We start from the raw sequence: 10,146 nt of genomic DNA, 5'->3' as shown, positions 1-10,146 counted from the left end.
GAAAGAGTTGACTGTTTCAAATAAATATCTGAACTGGTTGGTGTGTGCATATTAATGTCGCACAAAAGAAAAACAAAAAATGTGTTTGGCCAACGTATAAAGACTGTCGGGAAACTTTGAGATAATTGAGAGACATCAGCTATAGAGCATCCTCTTTGGACCAGAATTAATATAGCAGCAAATGGACAGTACTACTTTCAGCATGTTTAAAACGCAAAAATTAAATTAGGTTAAAATTAACTTAATTGGGTACTGATCATCATGTCTTGTTCCCTATTAATATAAGCTCATTGGCATGCACTATATATATATATATATAGCCAGGTTTATGTATCAAATTTCATGACATTAATTTCCAAATTCCTTTTTCTTACAAACTTTAATTATGTAATTAGGTGATTCACTTTTCACTTAGCTTGTTAATTATTTCTAACTCGTTCAGGTGATCTAAATTTATATAAAATTTTCTATTTTTTTTAAATATATATTTATTTGGCCTGCAGTGAACATTATGATTTAACAGGAATATAATGGCATTTATATATATAGTGTTTATGATCGGCTCATGAACCATATATAATTTAATTTATTTATTTTTGTTCCGCCTTTGATTTCATCGTTGGAATAATTCTTTTTTTTTTTTTTTAACAAAAGGAAATTATTAGGTGTTTAGATTTATTAATTATTTAATTCTATATGCCAAAAGCAGGAGCGCCAGTACTAGAGTTAATTATTTTTCTTTTATGGAAACAGACTCGTTTCATTAATAAAACGAAATTACAAATGTGACTTATACATAGAAAATTCAGACTATAAGCCAAACTACACATCAGATATGAGGCTTCCCCACACACAAATTTCTTTGTGGCGGACATTGTCTTAACTTCTAGGAACTCTCTCTAGACAGAGAAAGCACTCTTTAAAAACAGAACTTCACGATCCCCTCTGTCCTCACAAGGAGGAAGAGCACGGGACACTGCTATGGATATTAAATTCAAAAACCTATTTCTATTATAATACTAGCTAAAAATAACAACAAATAAACTACAAATAACACCACATAACCAAACTACAACTCCACAAGCACTGGCGTGAACCCGGACGTCACGCCTACCGCAAGCATCGGCAAATCGAATCTCGACGACACGAGCACCCAGCTTCACGCACGAATACACAGCCTCCATTGCGTAAGCAACACCTACGCATGAACACTGGTCGTACGACCACCAGCCATAACATCGTCCGCCTCTCTCGAACAGCTCTTGCTCCGGATTGCGTCCGATCCAAAAACTCAGCACCACACTTGCGTAAAAAACAAACAAACTAATCGACAAAAAAGAGAAAAACAAAACTGGACAATAAAACGAGTGAACAGTACACATAACGTCGGCAGTGGCGCGTGCATCTCACTGGTCACTTTGGGAGGAAAGTTGGCAGTCAATCTTGGAAGTCCCGGAGTCGGGGAGTCCAGAGAAGCCGAGCGTGTCGTCGGAAAAAAGCTCCCCGGTGGCGCGTGATGGACACGCGTAGACGCGATCCGGAAACTTACTCCCGCGCGTGCGGGCTACGCTCCACTCCGATGGACGCCGGAATCGGTGGTCTTGAAGATCGGCGTACTAGAGTTAATTAGATACCGTAAACAAGGATTTGATTATGACATTGTAGACTCCTGCATGATGCATGCTGTGATTGGAGGGGCCTAGGGATTTCATTTTCACATTGCTTAATGGACAATATGTAATTTAGAGTATTTCGAAATCTTAAATTAATTTAGGGGTTTCAGGGTTTTGGATTTGAGTCCTAAATTAATTTAGGATTCAGAAAAATCCCTAAATCCGAAATATTGGAGCTCTAAAGATTGAAACCCTAAATCCGAATTAATTAGACACAAATAATATGGCACTCTTTAAAGTATAAATCAAACAAAAAAAAATAATTATAGAAAACAAAAAAAATTCACATGCACGAGACTCATTCAAAGTTCAAACCACATGCACAATCTAAGCTCCACAGCACACAATTCACAAAAATCTCATCCTCCATCTACGATAAACCCCATCATTCCTCCAATCTCCATTAAAAATATAAATCACAAAAAAAATAAAATTTTGAATTTAGGGTTTTTTACCTTCGGATCTTCGGTGACGGAGATGAAGAGAGAGGGATCGGGTGCGAGTTGTGCGACGGCGACGTTGAATGGGACGGCGATGCAAAGATACGGACTGGGTGCGGTGCCAAGAACTCAAAGAGAGGGAGAGACTGAGAGTTTGAGCGAGGAAGACGAAGTGAGTGAGGGAGGGAATCGGGAGGGGGGCCGGGGGGTAGGTTTTTGTTATTAAACCAGGTATGAAACGACGCCTGGGTTAAAAAAAAAAAACCTTTTTTTTTATATAAATATATAAAATATATATACGGGGTTGGGCGGGGTATTTGCGGGGCGAGGGTCACGCCCATCCCGCCCCCGCCCCCGCCCCCAGAGAGAGGCCCAGATGCGGGCGGGTGGCCCCACCCCCTGCATCGGCCGGACGGGGTGATTCGCCCCACTACACGGGGGCGGGGCCCCGCTGCCCACCCCTAATGCTTAGTACCATAGGAGAAATTACACACGTTGCATGGGCCATGCAACGTGCGTGCTCCACCGACTTGCTTGCCCGTCATGCTCCACCAATTTGCTCACCAAAGTTTGCTCGGGCATGAAGCCCCTAGCCCCAACTGCTTAAGCAACAGACCACAAGCTACCAAGCCCTCGTCCAAAAAATGAAGCTAGTCAGTCGTGTTCAACATTGTGAAATTCACTCAGTAGTAATTTAAAAAAAAAAAAAAAGAAGAAGAGCAAGGAGAAAAGAAAGCGACAACCAGTGTCGGACAATTTCAGTCAAACAAAAATAGACTAAAGCGACTAAAACTCCACGGTTTTTCTCTCTCAAAATTTGTGTGAATTTATTTATATTGACAAAACTGTTTCCTATGGTGCGGAACACCGGCCACGTAGTCCCGCTCAGGCACTGCTCAGATGTCCCAATATAAATTCGTCAGGACAAATTGTTTGGCACTAATGCGAATGTGGGCACATTGAACCTCCGTCATCGCTAAAACATGACAAGCCACAGGCTTCACCGGCACATCTCCAACCTTCGCCACCCCCCATATCGACCTTAAGAATCGCGAGCAACTATAAGGGACAAGATATCTAGGCCAAAGACCAGACCCAGCCAACCAGGCTACCACTAGAAGATAAGAGGAAAAGCAGGAAGGTAAGGGAGAAGAGTTTGTCAGGAGGCAAGAGGAGCAGTGTCAGGAGAAAGTGGAAAAGGAAGAGGTGGTCAGACACGCAAAACAGACGTCTCTCACCATTACTAAGGCGCATGCGAAAAAAGGGTCAGATAAAAAGCAAGCGGCTAGATGACTTCGTCTTCTTCAACCTCCCAAAGGGGTCTTCTCCAGCAAATATATTCAAAATCTTCATTGTACTTTGATAAATGAGAGGCTATGATAGACTGTAAAAAAGTATATTATAATAGATTTTCTCTCCCCAAACGCCCCATAGACGTAGCTAATATACCAAACTACGTAAATCTGTATGTCCTTTTCTTTTTATTTTCTCTACACTTGTTTTCTATTCACCGCCATGGATATACGCACTGACATTGTATAGCAGCATCGGATCACTGTCGGGGGCTCCAAACAACACCGACCAAGGTCCGAGTCGTCATAGTGGACGGGGAATGACTTTTTCTCCCCTTTCGACATGTTGTGCAATTTTTTACGCATGAAATAACAATTCACCATATTTTATTATATTGACAATTTGATAATCATCCCAATTGCCAACAAAGAATGGGAAAAAATAATCATTCCAACCACCAATTTAATTTAAAAAAAAAAATTTATTATATCAACAATAGGAACGAGACTAAGGACATGTTTGGCAATGAAATTATGTTCTGACAATCAAGATATTTTCGCTCCTAAAAATATTACATTTACCATCTAAAAACTCTTCAAGATTTTTGAAATCATACAGTCTAGATTGGGCCGTCCGTAGTGGCTCCTCTAACCATCAAGAGTTTTTTAACCAACACAAGTGATCAATTTGAAGCATTCATTGATGGCCCAAATCTAATTGTCGTGGCTGATCAATTCACCTCGTGGTACCACCATGGGGTGCCTTTTTTATTAGTTGCTAGGTCAAATGGGTGCGGCTACTATGCCGCCCCATCTTGACTGGTGGGTTTTACTGTCGAGTTGTAAAAAAGTTTTTTTTTTATTATATTTTTTTAATATATTTAAATACATTTAAAAAAAATACATAAATATATTTAAAATCACTTTCTTAATTATTAAAAAATTTAAAAAAAAAAAAAAAACAGTCAAATGGAGGTGACAAATAGAGTGGGTATAATAGTGTTTTTCTAGGTCAAATATCCCCTCAAAGGAAATGGGCTAGACCCCACGTTCCAAAGGCTCACGAACCAAGGACCAAAAGCTGCTTAGCCTGTATAAATAGAGGTCAAAGTACACGCCAGAGGCAACTTCGGAACGATCTGAGAATTGAAATACTTCATACACACTATTTTAACGTAAGTATCCGATGTGTCATTCACCATACCGAACCCATCGTATCTTCTTGGTGCAAGCTGTTGTAAGTCATTAGCAAGAGTACGAAACACGTCCACAAGAAAAGTATTTATCACATTTCCTTAGAAACTCGTCTAAAAAACTCTTATATAAAACATATTCTCAATGAATCTCGCCACTCTTATAAAACTTATTAAAATCTCATTTAATAACTCATTTATATTTAATTATGAGTCTCCAGCTTACAGAGAATATCATTTTATTTTTTTAAATATACCTCCTTGTATTCATTAACCACTTGTATCATAATCCATAAACAATTTATCTATGAGATAATATCAAATTAAGATAACATTTGATTTTATTATCATTCTTATCTTATTTAAGAGATTTGGTTTAATTTATAATTATCATGAGATTTATTTTTATCTATTTACAATGCAATTTCTTATTTCTCTACAAATATATACATATACTTTCTATTCATTTTCTTAAAGAATAATAATGATGTTGTGCTTAAAGTTTCTCTCTCGTTCTCATTCTTCACTTTTCCATTTCCACTTCTAATCAATTTTAAAGAAAAATCATAGCTTCCATTTGACCGATTCCTTTTTATTTAATTTTTATTACCAATAAAGAAAATATTTTATAAACATCATAAACTTCATTTCATATAACTTTTTTTTTTTTTTTGTAACAATCATTTCATATCAAGTCAAAAACATGTTTTAAAATGAAAAATGATAAACAAACACCACTTTCACACCATATTTCATAATATATATTGTAAAATAAAAGTATTTTTGTAAGCTAACTTGTAAAAGTAACATTATTTTATTAAAATATCTTTATTTTATAATATGTATTGTGAAATTTGTATAGATTTTTTTTTTAAAAAAATCATATTTATTTTTATATACATTATTATATACTCTATTTTGTCAAAACATCTTGGAATAATTGTCTAAAGTATCATCCCCGCAATAAGCGGGCAAATATAAAAACAAGAAATTGGAGAATACGGAAATTCTTCGTCACCCATTGAGCATCAACCAATCAAGATCTAGAATTTCAGAGAAAAATGAAAAGTCAAACTGAGGGCATGGTTGTCTTTGGTGGCTTTTATCCAATCAAGCTTCATTATTCAGGTATCTTACATCAACAACGACGGATGTTCAACAACTCCTCGAAATGTTTTTATTTTTGGTAATTTTCTAGAGAATTAATAAGTTGAGTAAACTAGATAACTATGAACAACTTCTTTCATGTTAAAGACAAAGAGGGAGTCAATTTTGGTAAGCTTTCCACTCTTAAATGCTAAAGGGGATACCTTTGTTTGTCATGTCAAAACTGGGTGAAGACTCCATCTTTTTGTCACCTCTTTCTATATATCTGATCTGAAGGAAGAAGAGGGAACGAGAGAGAGAGAGAGAGAGAACTTCCGTTAATCAGTTGTTGTTCTTCGTAGGCAAGTATTGATCTGTTATTCCACTTCTCATTTGTCGATTGTTTTGATGGAATAACTGTTATAATTTTCTGGGTATTTGTGGTACTGCAAATTAAGTTTGGATATATTGTTGATTTTATGTGGTTTAGAGAACTTATTGCTCAATGGGTAACGGCAATTTATGTAACTTTGGTTGGATTATGTTATCTTTGAATGATATTGGATTTGTTGTGATTGTATGTGGTATTTATAGCCACCATATTAAGGAAATTACATGGTTTTAGATGGTTTTGGGATTGGAAGATTATTATAAAACATGAATTAAGAGCCTGAGGACAGATTTTTCGAGCTAGTCTTTTGCTTCATTTTTTTTTTATAGCATCTATAACTGCTTCCGGTTTAGGGACTATCAAGAGAAATTAGCTTATCAACTTCCTGAACAGAACTGTAAGAATCAGCATTGATCATCCCCTGTTATTGTACATGCTCCCATAGAAATAACATATTTTGGTTCAAGCATTTATTCATTTCATCCCACAAAATGGAGCCATTTCTTTTCATTGTTACAGTACGTGCAGTTAAACTTAGGTCTGCCTTTATAGGACTAGATCTTGTTGCCAGTATCTAATGATCAAAGTTGACTCGTGGTCTTATTAATGAAGCAAAACTAGTATCACATAGAAGCCATACTACTTATGTATCCAGTGTTCATTTTTATGCATTGCACTATAATCAGCAATGTAGGATCTGAAGGTACAAAGAAGAACTGCTAAACGAAGTAATTGAAGAAACAACATATGCTTTTATTGTTAATTATACACTAGATAGTAATAAGATAGGGGTCGCCATACAGTTTTGTTCGAGCACCTTAGTGCATGAGACTTATAACTTAATAGCAGTTTGAAAGCACTATCCCACTCTCACTTGCAAATTGGGTAGTTATTCTGAATATTTTTCCTACTTTTTACCTGTTGATTGGAGCATGGTGATGTTTGTGCTGTGCCTTTATAAGATACAATCCTAAGAAGCTGTAAATAAATAAACAACTGTACTTCTCTAATGTATTCACAGAAAATGAAAAAAAAAAAGAAGCCTCATTGTTAGGTATTCCCTCTTTAAATGCTTATGGCACACATCGCATACGAATGGTTCACTTTTTATTGAAGGAAGAGTTCATGCCATCAAGATACGCTTTACTTGTGCTTTATTATAAAAAAATTAGCATGTTTTCTGCTCTAGTCACATACTTTGTTATGCGAATATGGGGAAAACTTCCAGGTTGGAATTCATGTACCCTTTGTTAATTTTAGCATGTTTTCTGTTATGTACACGGGTTATGGAAGTGGCTCACTAGTTTACATTTAACAACTAAGAAAAAACAAATGAAGCTTTCCGTTATGATATTGTTGAATTTGATACTACTAAATAAAAATGTTGTATGCTATACTATACCTTCATCCCACTCTTATCCTACTTTGTTAATGTGACATTATCCATCATTTCTTGACTTGTTATTTTAAAAAATAAGAGCTAGTCTTATGGTTGATGCCATCAACATAGTATGATGGGAGTGGGGATGTGTAGCATATAGCATAAGTCAGTACTAAAATATGCTAGAGATTTGGTGAAGCGTTTGATCATTTCAACCCATTTACTTACAAGATTCCATCTTTTCAGTTATGTCTCTCTGCATCATGGTGGAGTATTTGCATAATAACAGGTGTGTAATCTGAAATGCTCTTTCATACTTGCAAAACAGGTTCTTGTTAGAGTTGCAACAGAACAGAGGACTTCAACCTGTGGAATAAATCTCTCACACAATGGATCAAAGTACTCAACTTCTCTTGATCATCAGTATTTTCTTATTGTTGCACTCATTCTCAAATGTCATCAGGCAGATTAATACTTGTTGCCTTGGAAAGAGATTAGTGGTGATATATGGTCCCTTCTTGTTTCTTGTTCTTCTTCATGTTTTTACCCATGTAGAAATCATGGTTATACTCATATACACCAGCATGTCTCACTATACAACATGTTTGAAGGCCAGCACTTCTTACTTGAAATGCTACCTTTTCCATATCGTGGACTTTCTACATGAATCTTCTGCCACCTTTAATATCCCAAGTCATTCAGGCACAAGGTTAATTAAAAATTAAGTAAATAAAACAGTTAATAGTTACTAACTATAAATCAGCACCACTTCTTGCAGAGGCTACCAGAAATGGCCTTGAGTTGGTGAGATCAGTCTCTGATAAGCATCTTGATCTTTTGAGGTCATCCACTCGATATATTTCAGTAGTGAAAGGTATGCATCCAACTTGGACTAAATACGCTTTCGATGAGGAAATTTGAGAAATGTTGTGGTTATATTCAATTTTCCTCTGTATAAAAGAATATTACCTATGCCATTGTTCCTCTTCTTTTGGCTAATTTGTTCACGTTCCATAAGGTACATCATTTTTCCTGTTTAGTTCTGGCAGCACTGTCGGATTGATATTATTTAATCAGCTGATACCATTATGAACTATGAATCAAGGACATTGATTTTTTCTGGATCTGCTTCTAAGTTGTTTATGAGGACATGCGTACCTTTACTCATGTTCATTCTGTCAGATCTGGTTGCTCGTGTGATTTGTATTTAAAATTTTAGCTATCTAATAGATATGGGATCTCGTAAATTTTGAATGTTCTTAGCAAGTTAGTCTCTCTACGAAATGTTTGTCCAGACCAGTGATAGGTTTCGTGATTATGGTAGGGCAAGTATCCGATGCTGTGGGGCGTGAAAAGGGCAAGTATACCCTCATTCGAGATCTGGAAGAATCCCAATTAGGGATTTATGACAAGCCCCTTCCATGCTTTGGCTGTGGGATAGGATGGTTTTCGTAAGTATATATTGTTCCTTGTTCCTCCTCCAACAGTACTATTATTCATCATCTAATGGCTTGATGTTTTTGTTAAAGATTTCTTTTAGGTTTTGTGTTTCCACTTCTTTGGTACTATGGGACAATTCTCTATTTTGGAAATTACTACAGGAGGGATCCTAGGGAGCGAGCAGGACTAGCAGCCTCAGCAATTGCTGTAATCTCTCTCTCTCTCTCTCTCTCTCTCATAAAATCTGAGCAATAATTTTTTTTTAAAAAAAATTGCTCTCCTCTCATATAAAGAAATAACCATCCAATCTGCTGATAGATTGAGTTGATTTTCTTTTTTTTTTATGCAGTGCAAATTGCAAAGGTTCTCCTGTGTCTTAAAAGTAGCATAATTTATTATTTTCATTGCAGGCACTGGCTTGTACTGTAGTGTTGCTGGTCATAGCAGCTATTCTTTTCTTTTAGCCACTGCGACTCTGTTCCTGGGATGCTCCTAACACATTGTGAGCATCACAAAATTGAACTAGAATCATGTAGATAGCACGGCTCAAGAGACGGGGAAAAGCATATAATTCAAAGAATACTCCCCAAAAATTTGAGACTAGATGAGATGATAAAAATCCAAATGCCCTTTTTGTCCAGTTATTCTAAAGCTGGACGTTGCGAAATTTTTTTCAACAAGCTTCAGCCAACAATGGCAGCAGCCGGCCCAAGCAATGGCTGGATTAATTTCTTTTGTGATTAACCCGACTGTTTCTCGGGGTGGCAGAGCGACGACCGAAATGGTGTCTAATGATTCTGCATTTGTATGTAATAGATGCCAAGAGAATTTGTTTACATTTCAAACTGATAAATGTCTATGACACTTTATTTGAAGCTCTTGTCCATGGTCCAAATACATACATACATATATCCACTTCATCACTGTCTTCATGTATAAGAAAGCTAATGGGTCTGATTCGTCTACTAACTTGATGGTGATGATTAAGAAAGGTATGCCAAGTAGTATACATATTTGCTCTTGTCGGGCTTAAAAACTTGAAAAGCTTCTGTTTGACTGGTTGTGATGGCCATCTAACAAATTTCATCTACAGTTTTTTTAATGGTTATGATACTTAAATCAAAATTGCCAGAGTTTTCCTTCTGAGGTTGTGGTCAAAATGCTTCCTAAAAGACTGAAACATAATAAGTAGATCACAAATCCAGAGAAATATGAATAGAGGTAGGTTACACCCAAGAACTGAAGTTGGA

At 36.4% G+C, this 10,146-nt stretch overlaps 1 protein-coding gene across 6 annotated transcripts; it reads left to right on the top strand.

The window, feature by feature from the left end:
• Positions 1-5,640: 5,640 nt before the first annotated feature.
• LOC109008928 lies at positions 5,641-9,869 on the top strand. Of its 6 annotated transcripts, none has more exons than XM_018989234.2 (6): positions 5,641-5,726; positions 7,785-7,855; positions 8,220-8,330; positions 8,781-8,907; positions 8,986-9,103; positions 9,307-9,866. In XM_018989234.2, the coding sequence occupies exons 2-6, from the start codon at positions 7,846-7,848 to the stop codon at positions 9,358-9,360; spliced, it is 420 nt and encodes a 139-aa protein (XP_018844779.1). In that variant the 5' UTR covers positions 5,641-5,726; positions 7,785-7,845; the 3' UTR covers positions 9,361-9,866. The 6 variants fall into 6 exon arrangements, with proteins under 6 accessions (XP_018844779.1, XP_018844816.1, XP_018844825.1 ...); XM_018989271.2 differs by having other exon boundaries at positions 5,644-5,726; positions 8,235-8,330; positions 9,307-9,864; XM_018989280.2 differs by lacking the exon at positions 5,641-5,726 and adding an exon at positions 5,797-5,873 and having other exon boundaries at positions 9,058-9,103; positions 9,307-9,869.
• Positions 9,870-10,146: the final 277 nt, after the last annotated feature.

This window comes from Juglans regia, chromosome 1, assembly GCF_001411555.2.
Source record: "Juglans regia cultivar Chandler chromosome 1, Walnut 2.0, whole genome shotgun sequence".
Lineage (NCBI taxonomy): Eukaryota > Viridiplantae > Streptophyta > Magnoliopsida > Fagales > Juglandaceae > Juglans > Juglans regia.
This window is presented reverse-complemented; position numbering and strand designations above follow the sequence as displayed.